The sequence below is a fragment of the Meles meles genome, chromosome 6, assembly GCF_922984935.1.
Source record: "Meles meles chromosome 6, mMelMel3.1 paternal haplotype, whole genome shotgun sequence".
Classification (NCBI taxonomy): Eukaryota; Metazoa; Chordata; class Mammalia; order Carnivora; family Mustelidae; genus Meles; species Meles meles.
This window is the reverse complement of record NC_060071.1, coordinates 48,266,195-48,286,688: the sequence shown is the minus strand read 5'-3', so window position 1 is coordinate 48,286,688 and position 20,494 is coordinate 48,266,195. Positions and strand designations below refer to the sequence as shown.

Below are 20,494 nucleotides of genomic sequence, written 5' to 3'. Positions count from 1 at the left end.
TATCCGGCAGGGCCTTTTTTTCAACCGACTTCTGGCAGGATTTTCCTTAGGGAACAGAGGATGTCAGCTTAACGCTTATAAACTAGATCCACCATGGGCCTTTGGTAATTAACGGTCTAAGTTTTGAGCTAATGAAAGGATCTGTGGGCGGGTCACTGTCCTGAGTGACTCCAGATGAGACTATTTGTCCTAGGAGCAGTAAGGTTAGGGAAAGAAAAGTCTGCATCTCATCTCCTTATCTTGACCTATTAAACCAGGCCGCCAGGAAACCACCACAAAACCACCCCGTGGGTCCTTGAGGTCAACACACGGCAGGGCCGAATGCCGGCCTGGGCATCTCTTCGCTGTCAGGGACCAAGCTGGAGAAGCCACCACACCCCTCGCTCCTCACCGTCCGCCCCAGGGACCTGGGAGTCAGGCCCCTAACATCTTAGCACTCATCATTAAGAGCTCTCAAGCCACGACTACTGTCACCAACGCAGGGTCTCGCCGGGCCCCTTCTGCCCAGCTTCTTCGACCCTCCCTTAGCCTCTCTTCCCTTTCGGGGCGCCCGCCCGCCCCGAAGGGTGGGAACTCACGGCCGCCGCGGCGCCGGTGAAAATATCCTCCCCCTCGGTGTCGCTGTCCCCAGCCTCGGGTTCTGACCCTCCGGCCGCCCCCTCCGACTCCGGCTCCGGCTCCAGGCCGGGGAAAGGCGGAGGGAATCTTTCCGAAGCGCTACATCCACCACCACCCGACGCCATCTTCCTCCACCCGCGGCGGAAGCCGCAACAACAACTTTATAGAGAGATAGCGCCGCGAGCAAAACGTTCCAGATGAACGAGGAGTGGGATCGTCGTGACCAACCCCGCGGGACGCACAGGGCGGGGGTTCAGGGGCGGAGCCTGGCCGCTGGGGCGGGGTGGCCCCAAACTCTTACCCAACAAATCCGAGCCCGGCATTTGGACGCTGAGATCTTAACCGAGGCGGAGAGTGGGGCGGAAAAGGAGGAGCTAGCTGGGTAGGGTCTGCTCAGATTCCTAAGGCCTTTGTGTTCTGGGTAGCTGTAGCCAACTGCCTTCTTAAGAAGATGTTCGAAATAGAGGAGTTTGAAAACTCCTCTACATGCCACCTACCTCTGCTAAGCACAGTGCTCTCGTTGAGATTCAGTAAATATTTTTGATTGCGGTCTCTCAACAGGCGGCAGTAGTTTCACCATTTATTCTTCGGACAGTGTTTAGTTAATTCATTCAAGAAATATATATTGAACATCTACTGTGTGCCTGGCACCCTACTATGCTTTTGAAATACAGAAATAAGCTCCTGACCCACTAGGCACTTGAGGGAGACAGGCGTGTAAATGAACAAATTCAACGTGTTCAGTGCTGTAACGTGCTATGGGAGCTCAGTGAAAGAGGGTATCAGTTATGCTTGGAGAAGTAGGGAGGCCTCACAGGAGGTGAGACCTAAATGCCCTGAATTTGGTTACAAAGAAGTTAAAGTTATCCTCTTCATTGCTGTGGAGTGGAGTGGAACAGATGGCAGGGAAATTCTTAAACTCTGAACACAATTTTCCTGGGACCCAAACTACTCACCTGTCTGGTGAGCCTAAAGTCTAAATCAGCCAGGCAATAAGCAAAAGTTTAGAGATAAACGGGATATGTTAGCATAGGGTAATTCTGCACAATGACCCTGACTTTCTTTTCAATAGAGAAGAGATGACATTTGGTTTCAAGTCTGACAAAAGGTTTGTTTCTAATTTCAAAGTCTTCAACATCAGGGATTAGTTCCCTCACAGGTCTATGAGCTGTTTGAGGCCGCCTCCTACCTTTGCATTCTCAGTGCCTATACACCAAGTCTGGCAAAGTAAGTGGCCAATAAAAGTTTGAAACTTGGAGGGAGGGATGGATAAAACTAACATCATCAACCCTGTTCCTAGCATTCATCACAGGTACGAACATGAGAGGACTTAAGACATTCTTTTTAGGATGAGGATTTTCAGTATGTCACTACTGGATATCCTGGGCACGAGGAAAGCTCGTTGTTAGTTGTCTCTGAAGGCGACTGAAAGAAATATGCAGCTCGTAGTGAGGAAAGATGCTGGCCTGAGAACCTCTGAGGCGAGGAAAATCAAAAAACCCTCCCCGCTCCGCGACACCTGACCAACCTCAGTAGACTCTCAAGACCTTCCGTTTCACCGCAACGGAAACTCACTTCCGGCGTGACTAGGAAGTAAGAAACTGGATGGAAGCGGCTCCCTCAGAGATATAACAGTAGACTGTCCTTTCATACGCTCCTCCAGCAAAAGAAATCAAGATCTCCTTTCCCCTACCTCTTCAGGGTTCATTTTCAGCTTATCGAGGGCGCTGAATGAGGCACACAGTGGCGGGTAACAGACCGTTACCTACCCGCTCTTACCCGACATAGACTACAAATACCAGAATACATGTCTTTGTTCCATGCGTCCCAACACGCAATGCGCCTCATGTGCTGGAAGGAATTTTTTTTCCTCTTGTCCCGCCGAAATCGAGCAAAGCATGCCGGGGCTTGTAGTCTCCGCGGGGCCCTTCCCTAGGTCCTCCGCGCCACTCCGCCGGGTCCCGCCTATTTTCTGCTGTCCTGGACCTTTAGGCTGGTCTTGGCCCATTTGAAGACCAGGAAGTTGATAAATCGCGAGGCTCGCTGCTGAGAGACGGTGGCTCGGGTGGGACAGTCGCCAGGGATGGCGGAGCGTGAGGATGGAGCGGGTGTCCGGGCTGTTCTCCTGGACGCTGAGCAGAGTCCCGTGGCTCACCGGCCTCTTTGAGCGGGGAGCTGCCCGGCAGCCCCGGATCATGGAAGAGAAAGCGCTAGAGGTTTATGGTAATTAATTTTACCCAGGGAAGCTACTGGCGTTGTATGTGGAGATGGGGGTAACGGGGATCTCACCTGAGGGCTGGGGTTACAGACCCCGGTTTTTGCTGGGTCTCGTCCGAAGCTTGGGAAGCCTTTTCTCCGGGTTCCTGAGTCACGCTGGAATGTGGATCTTTCTAGGACCCGGGCTCTTCCTAAACCTGGGGCATGCCGAGCCTGGAGGTCTTAAACGCTTCGTTTCCCTTGTCTGCCCCACGCCCTTTTCAAGACTTCTGGGCAGAGCAGGCGTTTAGGGTGCTTGGTTAGGAACCAAACCGGACTACACTACTTGTCTCCTTCCTTGCGTCCCCGAGCCCCTTGGACACGCATTCCTTCTCCTGCCACCACTCCTGCCAGCACTGCTGGGTGACTAACGAGTTGGGGACTGGCCTAAGGTTGCAGTTGCTCTCTTGTCCAAAAAACAAACAAACAAACAAACAAAAAACAGGTTTCAGAGAGAAGAGGACAAACGGGCTCCTTGTACCCAGGCCTCGAACTTATAGTTTCTTATCACAGTTCTTATCACAGCCAAACCAGCCAAACCAGCAGTGCAAAAACGAATACACACACACACACAGAGTCACATAGATTTTTTTTAACCCTCTGCGGCCAGCTTCATTGCACAGATGAGGAAACAAAGGTTCAGAATGGTTAAAACAGCTACCTGGAGGTCACATTGCCAGTAAAGAAAGGGCAAAAACGAAGCCCATGTCTTCTGATTCCAAACTTTCTGCACTTTACACCATTTTACAATTGCCTTATGACTCCCTGTTTTTAGATTTACCTAGTATTGTTTTTGTAAACTAAGAAAACTGGCTCTAACTACTGTTAAGCTATTCCTGCTGACCGAGAGTGAAAGATCTAACCATAAGAATACAAATAAAGTGTGGGCAATGATTATAGGCCGGGAGAAGGAGGCCAGCGTTGGAAAAGATATTTGGAGCCAATCTAATTTACCTCTCTCTTACTAGAGGCAGGACTTAAGCCCAGCTAGATGATTATGAGTGGAATGATCTCCACAAAACAGACACATTCCTGTCCTGACTTCTGTCTACAGCATCTCAGTACAGAAGGACACTTGGGGATACAGCTTTGGAAGAGAGATGATTCTTGTCCTAAAGCTTATATTGAGGGAGACCTGTGTATGTGAAAATATATTATTTTTTGTTTTATGCAGTAGAAAGCCATTAACCTGAATAAGAGATACAGAAATTCAGAAGGAGAGATAGTAATCTCTGAGTGGGAGATCTGGAAAAACTTTTTTTTTTTGGATTTTATTTATTTATTTGACAGACAGAGATTTCAAGTAGGCAGAGAGGCAGGCAGAGAGAGGAGGAAGCAGTCTCCCTGCTGAGCAGAGAACCCGATGCGGGCTCGATCCCAGGACCCTGGGATCATGACCTGAGCCAAAGGCAGAGGCTTTTTTTTTTTTTTTTTTTGACACAGAGAAATCACAACTAGGCAGAGAGGCAGGCAGAGAGAGAGGAGGAAGCAGGCTCCCCGCAGAGCAGAGAGCCCAATGTGGGGCTCGATCCCAGGACCCCAGGATCATGACCTGAGCCGAAGGCAGAGGCTTTAACCCACTGAGCCACCCAGGTGCCCGAGATCTGGAAAAACTTTAAGGACGAGTTACTTGATTTAGGCCTTGAAGTATAAGTAGACTCTGGGTGTATAGAGGGTAGAAGTCATACTAAGCAGAGAAAAGGGAGCAAAAGTATGGAGGTGACAAAGTGACATGTTAGAGAATGGCAGATAGGTGGGGCTTCAGGATAGAGTGTGGTTAAGGGTGGAAGTGTGGTCAAAAATTATTTTGGATACCAGATCAGTACTGGATACTGAGGATTTAAATGTATAAAGAATATCAGTGCAGGGGCACCTGTGGGACTCAGTTGTTTAAGCGTCTGCCTTCGGCTCAGGTCGTGATCCCAGGGTCCTGGGATTGTGCCCCACATTGGGCTCCTTGCCCAGCATCAGGCTCCTTGCCCATCGGGCAGCCTGCTTCTCCCATCTCCCTCTGGTCCTCCCCTGCTTGTGCCCTCTCTCTGTCACTCACTCTCTCCACTCTCTCTCTCAAATAAATAAATTCTTAGGAAAAAAAAAAAATGTCAGTGCAGAGCCATAGAAGAATTTTCATCAGGGGAGTAATGTGAGAAGAGCAACATCACTCTTTCTAAAGAAATAAGTCCAAATCTTTCTAAAGAAATAAATCCAAATCTCTCAAATCAATAGAAAACCAGAGAAGTTTAATAAGGGGTGAGACTTAATTTCAGGGTTAGGTAGCATATTAAAGAATATAATGTAGCTTGTATAAATGAGCCTTACAGGGAAAATACCCAGGATGAGGGGAAGCAAATTTCTTTTTAAAGAGCGATGTGTTTGAGGCGCCAGGGTGGCTCAGTGGGTTAAAGCCTCTGGTTTTGGCTCAGGTCATGAAATCAGGGTCTTATGATCCAGCCTGGCATTGGGCTCTCTGCTCAGCGGGGAGCCTGCCTCCTACCCCCTCTCTCTGCCTGCCTCTCTGCCTACTTATGATCTCTGTCAAAAAAAAAAAAAAGCCATGTTTCCCTGAGCCCCATGTTGATAGAGCCTTGTGAAGAGAAAGCTTTGTCTTTTCTTTCCTGCCTCCATTTTCAAATTCTGTGGCTAATCAGTGATAAGCCCAGGAGTGGTCGGGGAGAAGGTAGAGTTTGATTGATTCGTTTTTCCCAGTAGCATTTTTGATTACAGGGGTGCTATGAATTATAGAACAAAACCTTAGGCTTGAGAACATCAAGCCCATCCTATGTGAATTCCCTCTGCTCTCCTTTCTATTCTACCTCACCATTTCTCTATCATTCTCTTTTTCCATATTTTTCTACCCCAGAATAAGAAGGAAATCTTGTCCTCTCCAAGGCCAACCCAGGCTCCCACATCCTTGGTCTGATTCCCTTCTTATTTTGCCAGTCCCCCATCCACCACCCTATACTTTCAGTCTCACTTCCTCTATTTGATCCTTCCCCTTGGGCTATAAAACATACTCAAGTTTCCCTTACTTTTTTTCATTGTTCTAGCTTTGTCTAAACCCCCTATTGGTTCTTTGCCCTTCTTTCCCTGCCAAAGTCATAGCACTGCATTTTCAGTTCCTTCTCACTTCCCCCTTTTGTAAGCTGGCTTCTGCCTTATCTCTCTACTGAAACTGCTTTCTTACAGGTGATTTTCTGGGTGACAAACCCAAAGACCCTTTTCTGCTCTCTTTATTTGGAATTTTTCTGCTGCATTTAATGTTGTTAACCTCCCCCCACTTCCATCTCTGCTTCTTGCTTTTCTTTCTCCTTCTGATCCCTAAATTAGGTGTTTCCCACAGATGGATTCTTGGGTCTCTCCCTTTACATTAGTTGTTCTCAAATTGAGATGCCCATAAGAGCAATCTGAGGAATTTTTTGTTTTTAAGATTTTATTTATTTATTTGGCAGAGAGAGAGCTCAAGCAGGGGGAATGGCAGGCAGAGGGAGAGGGAGAAGCAGGCTCCCTTTAGAGCAGGGGAAGCCTGATATGGGACTCATCCTGGGACTCCAGGATCATGACCTGAGCTGAAGGCGGTGGCTTAATCAACTGAGACACCCAGGTGCCCCAACCGCAGGAATTTTTTTAAGTTTTAGTGCCCAGCCCATACTACAAATCAGTTAAATCTGGATCTTTGTGGGTAGGGCTTAGACATCAGTTTTTGTTTTGTTTTTATTTATTTTTTAAAAATATTTTTTTAAAGATTTTATTTGTTTGAGAGAGAGAGCATGAGAAGTAGGAGGGTCAGAGGGAGAAGCAGACTCCCTGCACCTGATGCGGGACTCGATCCCAGGACTCCAGGATCATGACCTGAGCCAAAGGCAGTCGCTCAACCAACTGAGCCATCCAGGCATCCCTTTGTTTTGTTTTTAAAGCAGTCCTGATGATTCCATTGTTCACCCAAGTTTGAAAACTACTGTTCTGCTCATTTTTGTGAATCCCATGGGTTCATCAACCACTCAAGCTTTGGTGTGCTCTCTCCCTCTTTTTAATTAAATTCTTAATTTTAATTCCAGTACAGTTAATATACAGCTTATGCTAGTTTCAGGTGTACAGCATAATGATTTAACAATTCTGTACATTATTCAGTGTACTCTTAAAACCCTTCATCCATTTCACTTGTTCCTCCACCCACCTCCCCTCTGATAACCATCAGTTTGTTCTCTATAGTTAAAAGTCTGTTTCTTGGTTTGTCTGTTTCTTTTTTCCCTTTGTGTATTTGTTTTATTTCTTAAATTCCACATATGAGTGAGATCATATGGTATTTGTCTTTGACTTATTTTGGTTTGCATTATACTCTCTAACTCTATTCATGTCCTTGCAAATGGCAAAACTTCATTCTTTTTTATGGCTGAATAATATTCCATTGCATATATATCAGGTATATTCATAAATTCATCTATCAATGGATACGGGGGTGCTTCTATGTCTTGGCTATTGTGAAAAATGCTGCTACAAACATAGTTGTGCATGTACCCCCTTTGAAGTAGTGTTTTTGTATTTTGGGGGTAAATACCCAATAGTGCAATTACTGAATTATAGGGTAGTTCCATTTTTAACTTTTTGAGGAACCTCCATACTATTTTCCACAGTGGCTGAACCAGTTTGCATTCCCACCAGTAGTGCACAGGGTTCCTTTTTCTCCACATCCTTGCCAACATTTGTTTCTTGTGTTTTTGATTTTAGCCATTCTGACAGGTGTGAGCCGATCTCTCATTGTGGTTCTGAGCGGTTTCCTGATGACCAGTGATGTTGAGCATCTTTTCATGTGTCTGTTTAACCTTGGTGCTCTCTTAACCCTTACGTCACAGCTCAGTGTTTGCTGGAATGTCCCACTGGGTGCCCCTTAAGCACCTCAAAATCAATATGTATAAAATTGAACCCACTTCTCCCAGCCTCTACCCAACTTTCTTCCTGGGTTCTCCAGTTTTTCTTTTTTCATTCTGTCAGTGTTCTCCCAGACAGAGTTAAAATCTGAGTCATCTTCCTTTTTCCCTTTCCTTGTCTTCTACATCCAAACAATCATCAAATTCTGTTGATTCTGCCACTGAGATTACTTCTCCATCTGTCGCCTCCTCTCCATTACTATTGTCATGTGCCTGTTTTGGGCCCAGCATTTTCAGCTGGCCCTGCTCTTCCTCCTGAGTCTACCAGCTAGTGGATGAGTTCCTTACTGACAGTGTAATTCTGTCCCTGTTCCTCCCTTGTTCAGAACGTCTTGAGGATTCCCTATTGCCTATGCTTAACTGTAAAAGATGATGGTCTGGCCCAAACTCTTACATACTCACTTATGCTGGGTTCCCGGCAGACTAAACATTTTTTTTAAATAAAAAATTTTTTAAAGGTAACCTCTACACCCAACGTGGGATCAAACTCATAACCCCAAGATCTAGAGTTGCATGCGCTGCTGACTGAGCCAGCCCAGTGCCCTAAACTTCTTTTCCTTTCCTTTCCTTCACCTTCAATATCAAATGTTGATATTTTTAAAGATTTTTATTTATTTATTTGACAGAGAGAGAGATCACAAGTAGGCAGAGAGGCAGGCAGAGAGAGAGGAGGAAGCAGGCTCCCTGCGGAGCAGAGAGCCTGATGCGGGGCTCGATCCCAGGACCCTGAGATCACGACCTGAGCCGAAGGCAGCGGCTTAATCCACTGAGCGACCCAGGCGCCCCCAAATATTGATATTTTTAAAGACTTGATTTAGATTCAACTTTCATAAATCCTGATACCACAGTCTCCCAAGCTACAAGTTATTTCTTTCTTCCTTTGGAGATTCTATGAACTCTCCTCCTTTTATTTTTTATTTTTTTAAAAAAGATTTTATTTATTTATTTGACAGAGATCACAAGTAGGCAGAGAGGCAGGCAGAGAGAGGTGGGGGGAAGCAGGCTCCTTGCTGAACAGAGCCTGATGCGGGGCTTGATCCCAGGACCCTGAGATCATGACCTGAGCCGAAGGCAGAGGCTTTAACCCACTGAGCCATCCAGGCGCCCCACTCTCCTCCTTTTTATATTCTCTCTGGAATGTTGGATCCAAGAAGCAGGTTATGATCCACTAAGAATCTAAGAAAACAGTTTTCTCAAAAGGAAACTGGTTGTGGAAACTGCTGTGAGAGATCTGGGCCGATACTGTTAATATTTGGTTAAAGAAAAAGAAGTCCATGTTTGGATTAAGACTGGCAAAGTCATCCTTATTTAGCATATTCATGTTTTAACATAATACCTTGTCTCTGATGATTCTTTAGATTTGATTCGAACTATCCGGGACCCAGAGAAGCCCAATACTTTAGAAGAATTGGAAGTGGTAACGGAAAGTAGTGTGGAGGTTCAGGAGAGAAACGAAGACGACTATTTGGTTATTATCAGGTTCACGCCAACAGTACCTCACTGCTCTTTGGCAACCCTTATTGGTAAGGTTTTATATACAAATATATTTTTAATTCTAAATTATTTTACTGTTATTGACCCCAAATAACAATTAGCGTCATGTTTCACACTTTGTAGTTCACGGAGTCTTTTCAGATGTGTGTCTTCTGTAGCTCTCACAGCCTGTGAGAGAATTTTTCAGATGAGGAACCTGAGACTCAGAGAGTTTAAGTGACTTGCTCAGAATCATATAGCCAGGAAATGATGAAGCTGAGGCTCAGACCCAGGTCCCCTGACTCCAGACATGAGATCTCCTTAGTTATACCATGCTGCTTGTCTTCCCTGTACATGCCTACAGTTAAGAGAGTGGATGTGGGCCAGTCCTCTCCCCAGTTCTGGAGATTGCAGCGGGTGCTATCAGCCTAACCCTGCTGCCATCACCTTCCTCTCCTTTGCTGCTCTGTTGGCTTCAGTGCAATATGGGCATCAGTCCTAGTGGGAGAGTTCTTTTTTTTTTTTTTTTTTTTTAGTATTTTTGATGTAGTTTTCTATTTGAGAGGTAGTGTCTAATATTTTGGAGTAGTTAGCAGTAAGATATACAAGAGATGTCTTTGAATATATACTACTTTGTTATAGAGAAGATAAAGGAGGGGTGCCTGGGTGGCTCACTCAGTTAAGTGTCAACTCTTAATTTCTGCTCAGATCATGACCTCAGGGTCATGGGATTGAGCCCTGCTTGGGCTCTGCACTGGGTGTGGAGCCTGCTAAAGATTCTCTTTCTGCCTCTCCCTCTGCCCCTCTCCCCACCCACTGTCTAAAAACATGAATAAATAAAAATATAGAAGATAAAAGAAGTTTATTTCAAACCAAATGTTCATCAGTAGGGGAATGCTGAAGTAATCATTGATGATATTTATTAACAATGGAATGCTCTACAGCTGTGGAAAAGGTCTCCATGTCCTGGTATGGAAAGATCTTTCTGACTGTTAAGAAATAAAAGCAAGTGTAATATTGCTATATCTGTGTAAAAAAGGGCAAAACCAGAAATTTATATTTGATTGTGTATACATGAAGAATACATAAGAAATGACTAGCTGTGAAGGGCAGTGTGGTAGGAACTGGGCAGGATGGGGACAGGAGGGGGGAAGACTTTACTATATACTTTTTTATATTTTTAAGTCTTTAAACTATATGAATATATTATCTATTTAAAAATAGATACATTTATAAAAATGACTCAAAAGATAAATGTTTTATTATTACTTCCATTGTTGTGATTTCTGTTTTTCTCTTCTCACTTGTTGATCTGGGATTCCTCTTAGTGATTTCCAGCATATAGGCCGTATGTATCTTGAGGGACTAAAGGGTCCGTGAATCAATAGATAATATTGTGGTTATTTATTTATTTATTTTTAAGATTTATTTATTTATCTGAGAGAGAGAGAGAACATGAGCCAGGGGAGGGGCTGAGGGAGAGAGAATCCTCAAGCAGAGTCCCTGCTGAGCATGGAGGCCAAGGCTGGATCCCAGGACTGTGAGATCATGACTTGAGCCAAAATCAAGAGTCAGCCACTTAACCTACTGAGCCACCCAGGCGCCTTGATAATATTGTGGTTATTGATATTCCATACTAGAAAAAGCATACTTATTATTTTTTAGTCATTGCACAGTTTCTGAATCAACAGATATCAGAAGTGCTGCTACTCTCTTGATGGGAAGGGGAGTATCTTAAAATATTTTGATATATAAGAGTTCTTAAAAAGAGAGTCTGTTCTTGTAAGAGCCTTTAGCAAATTGAGTTTTCAAAAAGTAACATTTATTTTGTGCTTTTTTTTTCTATTTCAAAAGTAATGTGTTTCTTGGCAATAATTTGGAAACTCCACAAAAGCATAAAGAAGGAAGTAAAAATCAGCTGTCATCGAAGAATGTGTGCTCTGGTCTAAAATTCCAGCTCTTTGGGGTGCCAGTGGGGTCCCAGTGAGTTTGGGTGGCCCAGTGGCTTAAAGCCTCTGCCTTCGGCTCAGGTCATGATCCCGGGGTCCTGGGATCGAGCCCCACATTGGGCTCTCTGCTCAGTGGGGAGCCTGCTTCCCCCACCCCTTGCCTGCCTTTCTACATGCTTGTGATCTCTGTCTGTCAAATAAATAAATAAAATTTTTATTTATAAAAAAATAAAATTCCAGCTCTGTCAGGTCTGCCACTTTGCAGCCTTAGGCAAATTACTTAACCTTTCTGAGCCTCAGTTTTCTCACCTGTAAAGTAGAGATAATAAGAGTATCAAGAATTATAAAGGTTAGATAATAGAATGCATGAAATAGATAAGGAATATTTTTATTCTTCATTAAAGATTCGTTTTTAATTACATAGTCATAGAAGTTTGTGCTAATCACATCAGTATATCATAATTTTTATAACCATTTATACCATTTCTAGGCTTTTACAGTTATACATAATACTATGATGAATGACTTTATACATAAATATTTTCATATATCTCTAGTTATTGCCTCAGGATAAATTCCTTTAATTGGAATTATTGGGTCATATGGTATAAGTAATTTTAAGCCTCTGGGTACATATTAGTAAGTCCTTATGAAAAAATTTCTACTCTTTGACCCAGGAATTAAGGAAATAATTCCATTGAAGAAAATAGTAACATGTACAAAATGTTTATAGTAAAATTGTAATCATAAAGCCTGGAAGAAACTCTAGTATCTATTAATAAGGAAATGGTACCAATATAATGGGATTTCTTGCTTCTTTTGAAAATTATAAATATGATCAAGGAATCAAAGTATCTGTTTGAGAAAGTATGAAAAAACTGGAATGCTAAGTGGTATTTGCATTATAATTGTAATGATCAAAAAACCATGTTTGTGTGGACAAAGATTGAGAAAGCCCACGAAATAAAAGTAACTCTAAAGGCACCGAGATCCGATTATGGTAGCTACTTCAGATCTGTCCACTCCTTGAACAAAGCATTGTCAGGTTTTTTGGGGCCCTTTTAATATGAGTTTCAGTTAAGACCCTTGGCTTTTTAGAAGTTAGTAGACTAGTGTAGTAATCGTGTTCAATCAACATGATTGGAAAACTCAATAAAGAGAGCCCTCTTTCTGGCATCTGGGAGGCATTTCCTATGAGCAGGTAGTGCGAACCAGCAGAAGGCACCTGGATATGCATTCCAGCCCGACTGCTTAGATAGTCACCTACTTAGGGTTATCCCTGTAAGTAATTACAAAGACAAGGAAGACTCAAAGGGAATGAGTGGGTAAGGCAGAGAAACCAGCTGATAGCCATTTGTGTTGACTTAGTCCGGACAAGAATAGCTGAAGGGAGGTGTGGTCCAATATGAATGGCATAGGATTTGGAGTCAGAAGGTCTATATTTAGCTCCCAGCTCTCTGCTGGTCAGACAAATCATTTATCATGGTTCCTGGTTGTAAAATGAAAATGATACGATAGTAATAGCTAATATTTATTAAATACTTTTTATGTACCAAGTCCTATTTTAGGCACATTGCATAATAATTTATTTACCACTCATAACAACCCTATATGTAGGGGTACTATTATAATATTTACTTTACAGATAAGGAAACTGAAGCTCAAGAGAGGTTAAGTAACTTGCCTAGGGCCCCATAGCTTGTATATAGTGGAGCTGCTTTTGAAACCAGACTATCTATCTCAGTAATGCTGTACTGCCTCTCTTGAGGATATTGATGGTCAAGAAAGTGCTTTGTGAATTGTGGAACAGTTGTTATTTACTATGTGGATAAAACACCTACCAACAATGAGTAGAACATGTGAGGAGGCTCAGATGATACACAGGTAACAAATTGAAGAGAGACTGGGGGGCAGAGGGAAGAGAAGAGCCCTCCAGATATGTTTTAAGGCAGATCTTCTAAAGGGGGACCCTCTTACAGAAACTATATATTGTCTTTAGAGTTCTCTAATATTTATCATGGAATTACTGTGTTTTAGGCTCTAAGTACTCTGAAACACTTCCTGTGCATAAGAACAGTTTGACTTTCTGTGTCTAGGGGTGTAGATTTAGATAAAAATTTCTTCCTTGTTTTGAGGTGGGGGAGAAGTGGAACATGGACACACTGAGGGTCTGTTCTAAGCTCAGTTTTAAATTCTCTTATAAGTCTCAACTGGGGGATATATATATACACATATATCTATATGTGTGTGTGTATATATATATATGACTGTGACTTGGCATTGGGTGATAAACTGAAGTTCAGAGGATCTTGTTTAGGGAACTCTATTTGTACATTGCAGACATAGAAGATTCCAAATTTGAGAAGATCCTTGTGGTCCTTTTTAAGAGGCTCTTACTTGGTTTTAAATTTTTACATGATCTGGCCTGTTCTGAGTGTTCAATAAAGTTAAACAAGTGAATTGATCTTTGCTTGAAGGTAAATTGATGTAGTAGAAAAGACCTAGGCTTTGCAGTGGTCTTGGGTTTTAGTCTCAGCTACCACTTTACTAAGTCAGTGACCTTGGGCAAGTTAAATTGTGACCTTAGTTTCATAATTTGTAGAATAGGTTTGGTAATACGTGGCTCACTGGATTACAGTGAGGAATATGTAAGGCTATATATATTAAAGTTGCTAGCATGGTGCCTGATTCAAAGGAGACCTACACCGGATTGAGCTAAAGTTGTTTCCAGCTACTGTATTGTATGGAGACACCTACATATAGCTGTATACTTTTTCAGGAATTGATAAGAGATAATAGGGCTTTCCTTTTTTCCCCTCTACAGGGCTGTGCTTAAGAGTAAAACTTCAGCGGTGTTTACCGTTTAAACATAAGGTAAGGAAGATTTTGTTGTTTCATAACAGGTTTATTGAGATTTAATTCACGTTTCACACAACTCACCTGTTTAAAGTGTACAGTTTGTCTATTCACTGAAATGTGCAACCATCACTACTATCACTTTTTTTTTTTAAGATTTTATTTATTTGAGAGAGTGTGAGCAATCACTAATAGGGGGTGGGCAGAGGGAGAGGGAAAAGGAGACTCCTTGCTGAGGAAGTCCAACTCGGGCCTCAATGCCAGGACCCTGGGATCATGACCTAAGCTGAGGGCAGCTGCTTAACCAACTGAGCCACCCAGCTACCCCAGTTTTTGTTGTTGTTGTTTTTTTAAAAGATTTTATTTATTTATTTGACACACAGAGAGAGATCACAAGTAGGCAGAGAGGCAGGTGGAGAGAGAGAGGGTGGGGGGGTAAGCAGGTTCCCCACCAAGCAGAGAGCCAGATTTGGGGCTCGATCCCAGGACCCTGAGATCATGACCTGAGCTGAAGGCAGAGGCTTAACCCACTGAGCCACCCAGGCGCCCCCCAGCTGCCCCAGTTTTAAGACATTTTCATCACTTCAGTAAGAAACCCCATACCCATTTCCTGAAACCTTTCTCCATCCCCAGTCAAACACTGATCTCCTTTTGGACTCTGGATTTGCTTATTCTGAATGTTTAATTTAAATGGAATCATACAGGGGCACCTGGGTGGCTCGGTAGGTTGAGGCCTCTGCCTTCGGCTCAGGTCATGGTCTCAGGGTCCTGGGATCGATCCCCGCATTGGGCTCTCTGCTCCGCGGGGAGCCTGCTTCCTCCTCTCTCTCTGCCTGCCTCTCCGCCTACTTGTGATCTCTGTCTGTCAAATAAATAAATTAAAAATTAAAAAAAATAAATAAATGGAATCATACAGTTTGTGGTCTTTTAGACTGGCCTCTTTCACTTAAAATATTATTTGCAGAATTTATCCATGTCGTAGCATGTGTCAGTCTTTCTTTCCTTTTTACTGCCTTATATGATTCCATTGTATGGATATACCATAGTTTGTTTATCCATCGATTACTGGATGGACATTTGGGTTGTTTCCACTTCTTGTCTATTATGAATAATGCTGCTATGAACATTCATGTACAGGTTTTCATTTGGGGATATGTTTCATCTTCCCTCCACCTAGGAGGGGAATAGCTATGTCTTTTGCTAACTAGATTTAACTTTTGAGGCATTGCTAGACTGTTTTCCATACCTGCTTTACCGTTTACATTTTCACCGACAGTGTATGAGGGTTCTTACACTTCTGTATTAATATTATCTGTCTTTTTCATTATAGCCATTCTAGCAGGTTGGAAATGATAACTCGTGGTTTTGATTGCCATTTCCCTAGTGCTAACAGTGTTGAACATATTATCATGTGCAAAAATTTAAAAGCAAGGAAGAACCACTAAGAAAGGGCCACAAGGGGCGCCTGGGTGGCTCAGTGGGTTGAAGCCTCTGCCTTCGGCTCAGGTCATGATCCCAGGGTCCTGGGATCGAGCCCCACATAGGGCTCTCTGCTCAGCAGGGAGTCTGCTTCCCCTACCCTCTCTCTGCCTGCCTCTCTGCCTACTTGTGATCTCTGTCTGTCAAATAAATAAATAAAATTTAAAAAAATCTTAAAAAAAAAGGGCCACAAGTAACCTTTTAGATTTAGAGTCTTCTATGCCTGCAAGGTACCAAGCCCACTGTGTGGTCTCCCTGAAGTATAGTTAGTTCATACAGGAATAACAGGGTAAATGCCTGACTTTTCCCCTTCCATTTGCCATTTTTCAGAGTTGAGTCATGCATAATTTTAAACCAAAGTAAATGAATATGGAGTGATTTTATACCTGTTCCTTTGTTGTCTGGAATAAGAGTTAGTATTATGCCACTAGCCACTAGAGGAATTCATATGGTATTTTTTGCAGGGTTGGAGCAGAGGGAGAGAAAGAATCTTTTTTTTTTTTTTAAGATTTTTATTTATTTGACAAACAGATCTCAAGTAGAGGGAGAGGCAGGCAGAGAGAGAGAGAGAGAGAGGAGGAAGCAGGCACCCCACTGAGCAGAGAGCCCGATGCTGGGCTGGAGCCCAAGACCCTGGGATCATGACCCAGGTGGCCTGAATGAAAGAATCTTTTTTTTTTTTTTTAAAGATTTTATTTATTTATTTGACAGAGAGAGAGATCACAAGTAGGCAGAGAGGCAGAGCAGAGAGAGAGGGGGAAGCAGGCACCCTGCTGAGCAGAGAGCCCGATGTGGGGCTCGATCCCAGGACCCCAGGATCATGACCTGAGCCGAAGGCAGAGACTTAACCCACTGAGCCACCCAGGTGCCCCACTGAATGAAAGAATCTTTTTTTTTTTTTTTTAAATATTTTATTTAACAGAGAGAGAGGTCACAAGTAGGCAGAGAGGCAGGCAGAGAGAGAGGGAGAAACAGGCTCCTCACTGAGCAGAGAGCCTGATGCGGGGCTCGATCCCAGGACCCTGAGATCATGACCTGAGCCGAAGGCAGAGGCTTAAACCACTGACCCACCCAGGCGCCCCTGAATGAAAGAATCTTAAGCAGGCTCCATAATAGCAAGGAGCTGGCACTGAGCTGAATGTCACAATCCTGAGATCCTGACCTGGGCTGAAATCAAGAGCTGGTGCTTAGCTGACTGAGCCACCCAGGTGCCCCAAGGTGTTTTGTTTTTTTTAAAAAGTCTATTCTATATGATCTCTAGGCTCTCTTGTAGCCATAATAAAGTATGATTTTTTTTTCCCTCTTGAAAGTAGCAAAATAACGGTATAAGAATTAGTTCATACACTCCAGTGTTCTCTGGGGAGTAGACATGTCTTTATCATATAGCATGCTTTATTTGTCACGGGATTTTGTGGGTTTGTCTCAGAAGGTCTAGTTCTTGGAGGTTAGCTAATCTGGGGGAATGCAGCAGGGCCAGGAGGTTTAGCTTAACCAATATTATACTTGAAAGTAAATATAGCAAGATAATAGTTAATGGGAAAAGGAGGCTACTGAAAACTATATTGTGATCCCATTTTTGTAAAATAAGCAAAGAAAAGAAACTTACAACTTTGGGGTGTATAAAATCTGTGTTGCATTATGTAGGTATGGAGAAAAATATGGAAGAAACTCCACTAGATTATTCGTATGGCTTTTCTTGGGGCTTGGGCAGAGAGGAAGTTTAGATACTTTAGGTACTGATGTGGGAGGAAGAGATACAGTGTAGAGTAGAGAGATCCATTCCATGAGTAAAATATGTATGAGATCTTATTTGTGTAAAATTTTATTTGTGTGTATTCATTAAAGAAGGTGATTAATGGGAATAGCCCCTGCAGGCCTTCCACAGGTGACCAAAATTAAAAATCCTACTAATTTCAGGATGTCTGGGTGGCTCAGTCGGTTAACACTTGCCTTCAGTTCAGGTAGTGATCCCAGGGTCCTGGGATCAAGTCTTGCATTGGGCTCCCTGTTCTGCAGGGATCCTGTTCTCCTCTGTCTCTGTCTGTCTGTCTGTCTGTCTGTCTCTCTGTCTCTCATGAACAAATGAATAAAATCTTAAAAAAAAGAATCTAATTTCAGTCCCTGTTTTGGAGGAATTTGTCACTAAGTCATTGATGTTAAGAAAACTATTTGGGCTTTCATTCCTAGACTCTTTAGTCCACTGTGCATTCCACTTTGCTTGTCATCTTAGAGTGTTCTAAATATTTTGGTTTTTATATTTTTTTTCTTCCTAGTTGGAAATCTACATTTCTGAAGGAACCCACTCAACAGAGGAAGACAGTAAGTCAATCTTGACCCATTAAAAAACGACTTCAGATAGTACTTCGCTTTGAATACTGGTATTCAGCTATCCAAGTATCTTCAGGTCGTTTGCAAAAAAGCAAAGAATTAGTTATTAGCTCTTCTATGGGGTGGGGAAACATAGGTTTTTCAAGAAAGTAATTTTTTAGTAGGACTCTAGGTGAACCAGAGGCAGGCCCTGTGAATATTGCAGCGAGTAGCTGCACCTCTCTAAAAGATACCCAGCTTTAGGGACCTTGACTTACAAACTCTAAAGAGGGCTTGATTTTTTCCTTTGGTGCAGGATAGAGAGCTATGTACTTGAAATTGAAATTGAAGGTCTAGAAAAGAATGTGGACATTTCTCTTTTGAACTCTTACGTTGAGAGTGCTTTTAGCAAATTATAGACAGACAATATGGGCCAGTACCTTTATTATATCAAGATCCATGCAAACTCATTAAAAAATAAAACACGCAGTAGATTAACAGAGATGGACAGAAAATTCACAGAATAACTAATAGATAAACATGGGGAAATGTCCTCTTACTATTTGTTAAGGAATTGCAAATTATAATAAATAATGAGCTGTTTTTCACCTACTGCTTTATGTGTGTGTATGTTTGTTTTTATTAATAGTACTGGATATTTTTTTGCAAGCTGATAACTCATGTATTGTTGTTGGTAAAAAATGTTGGGAAGTAATTCAGTGATAAGAATCAAACCATAAAAAAATATTCAGACCCCTTGATCTAATAATGCCACTTTTAAGAATCTTTCCAAAAAGAAGGCTATATATAAAGGTGCTCCATGTAGCATAGTCTTCATAACTAATTTAGAAGGCTTATGATTTTGGCTGTGTTAAATAACCCTGTAGTTTGAAAAAATTGGCTTAAGGGGGGAAAAATAGCAGTTTTCAAAATTGTATCTACTCTTTATATGGAAATAGTGTATATGGACAAAGACTAGAAAAAGAAATGAAAATAGTTGTGGTAGAGTAGTAGGAATTTAGGGGGTATTTTTCTCTGTAAGTCTCCCTTCTAGAACTTATAAAAAGTGAGCCAGCTTTAAGTTATCAAGGAGTTCAATTTTGTTTTAAAGGGCTAATGAAATTTTTGTCTGTCACTATATGTTGACACAGTCTCTCTGCTAACTTTTGTCTGTGTTTTGCAGTCAACAAGCAGATAAATGACAAAGAGCGAGTGGCAGCTGCAATGGAAAACCCCAACTTACGGGAAATTGTGGAACAGTGTGTTCTGGAACCTGACTAATAGCTGTTTTAAGAGCCACTTACCTTTAATTGTTTGATATATTTGTAAATTCTTTGTAAAATGTAAAAGACTCATGTTTAATACATAGGTGATTTGTACCTCAAGGCATTTTTTAAACGGATGATTTGCAAGCAAGATTTAATTATAAGCAGTACCTAGTTTGTTCAGTGGATAACATTCTCAGGATTTGTAACACTTAAATGATTGGACAGAAAATATTTTCTAGTGATTATGTGTCAGATGACTTGCAATTTTTTGACGCCTCTTCTGATACAACTACTTTTCATGTCAAATATTTACTGTGCCCAGATGTATTCAATTTAAATCATTACCTGTAGAATAAATAAAACAGAGATAATTCTTGTAATGATGTACCTTAGAATGTTTATGTTGAATTGTAAATCTTGGGTAAACGTCAACTCTAAAAGGTATCTACATAATAATCAGAAATCTGAGAACCAGAAAGAACGCTTAAAAGCTGGCGTAGGCCCTGCCTTCCTTCAGGGAGAGTCCTGGACCCATCAGGACTCTCAGGACTCATCAGGACTCTCCTGTAGATGAGGATCAAATGTGGAGTGGGCCAGATAATATACATAATTTTGAAGATCAAGTAGTCCCCTAAAGAAGTTTGGATTAAACCAAGCTAAATTTATGGTTTCTTCTTTATTTGAACTTGGTTCATTTGTTTTAGGGGCTGGTTATCATTTGAGGTATAACAGGTTGTGGAAGACGGCCTCCGAATGTTCCCCAATGATCCTCCATTCCTGGTCTCCATACCCCTATATAGTTTCCTTCCAGATTGAATCAGAGCTGGTAGGTGTGGCTAATCAAGAATCAGAGGGGACAGTGTATGACTTCTGAGGCTGATCATAACAGGTGTTGTTGCATTCATCTTGATCTCTTGAATCTCTCACACCGTGGGCATCCGGCTACCATGTCATGAGAACACACGAGCAACTCTGTGGACAATTCCATAAGGAGAGGAATTGAGGCCTTGCACCAACAACCAGCACCAATTTACAAACCATGTGAGTGAACCGTGTTAGAAGTGATACTGCAGCCTCAGTCAAGCTGATATCTTGACTGGAACTTCATGAGACCCTGAGCCAGAACTGCCTAGCTAGCTAAGCCACCCAAATTCCTGATCCAGAGAAACTGTGAGCAATAATAAATGTTTATTGTTTATACCACTAAGTTTGGGGGTAATTTGTTATATAGCATTAAGTAACAAATAGGTTATTAGAATGGAACTCTTCTGCCTCAAATTTAATTGAGGATACAAAGGGGGAAAATAGGAAAACTTCTTCCTTGGCTCTTGAACCCCTTTATTCACTTCGAGAGTATATGTTT

The 20,494-nt window shown here is 42.2% G+C and overlaps 2 protein-coding genes across 3 annotated transcripts in view; one reads left to right on the top strand and one right to left on the bottom strand.

The window, feature by feature from the left end:
• Positions 1–852, bottom strand: part of SNX1 (sorting nexin 1) — a 34,094-nt gene extending 33,242 nt beyond the window's left edge. Inside the window, exon 1 of the mRNA XM_046009691.1 lies at positions 579–852. Coding sequence (XP_045865647.1) covers positions 579–743 — 165 coding nt within the window. The 5' untranslated portion in view covers positions 744–852. The remainder of the gene's footprint in view (positions 1–578) is intronic.
• A 1,729-nt stretch (positions 853–2,581) lies between these two features.
• CIAO2A (cytosolic iron-sulfur assembly component 2A) lies at positions 2,582–19,508 on the top strand. Of its 2 annotated transcripts, XM_046009701.1 has the most exons (5): positions 2,583–2,841; positions 9,158–9,322; positions 14,046–14,095; positions 17,830–17,875; positions 19,047–19,508. In XM_046009701.1, exons 1-5 carry the CDS (start codon positions 2,718–2,720, stop codon positions 19,142–19,144), a joined length of 483 nt encoding a protein of 160 aa, XP_045865657.1. In that variant the 5' UTR covers positions 2,583–2,717; the 3' UTR covers positions 19,145–19,508. The 2 variants fall into 2 exon arrangements, with proteins under 2 accessions (XP_045865658.1, XP_045865657.1); XM_046009702.1 differs by lacking the exon at positions 14,046–14,095 and having other exon boundaries at positions 2,582–2,841.
• The last annotated feature ends 986 nt before the right edge of the window (positions 19,509–20,494 follow it).

What these genes read in the sequence shown, in the direction of transcription:
- CIAO2A (XM_046009701.1), top strand. Translation starts at nt 2,718, where the DNA reads ATGGAGCGGGTGTCCGGGCTGTTCTCCTGGACGCTGAGCAGAGTCCCG. An exon ending in GTTTACCGTTTAAACATAAG is followed by an intron (nt 14,096 to 17,829) that starts GTAAGGAAGATT and finishes TTTTCTTCCTAG; the next exon opens with TTGGAAATCTACATTTCTGA. An exon ending in CCACTCAACAGAGGAAGACA is followed by an intron (nt 17,876 to 19,046) that starts GTAAGTCAATCT and finishes TGTGTTTTGCAG; the next exon opens with TCAACAAGCAGATAAATGAC.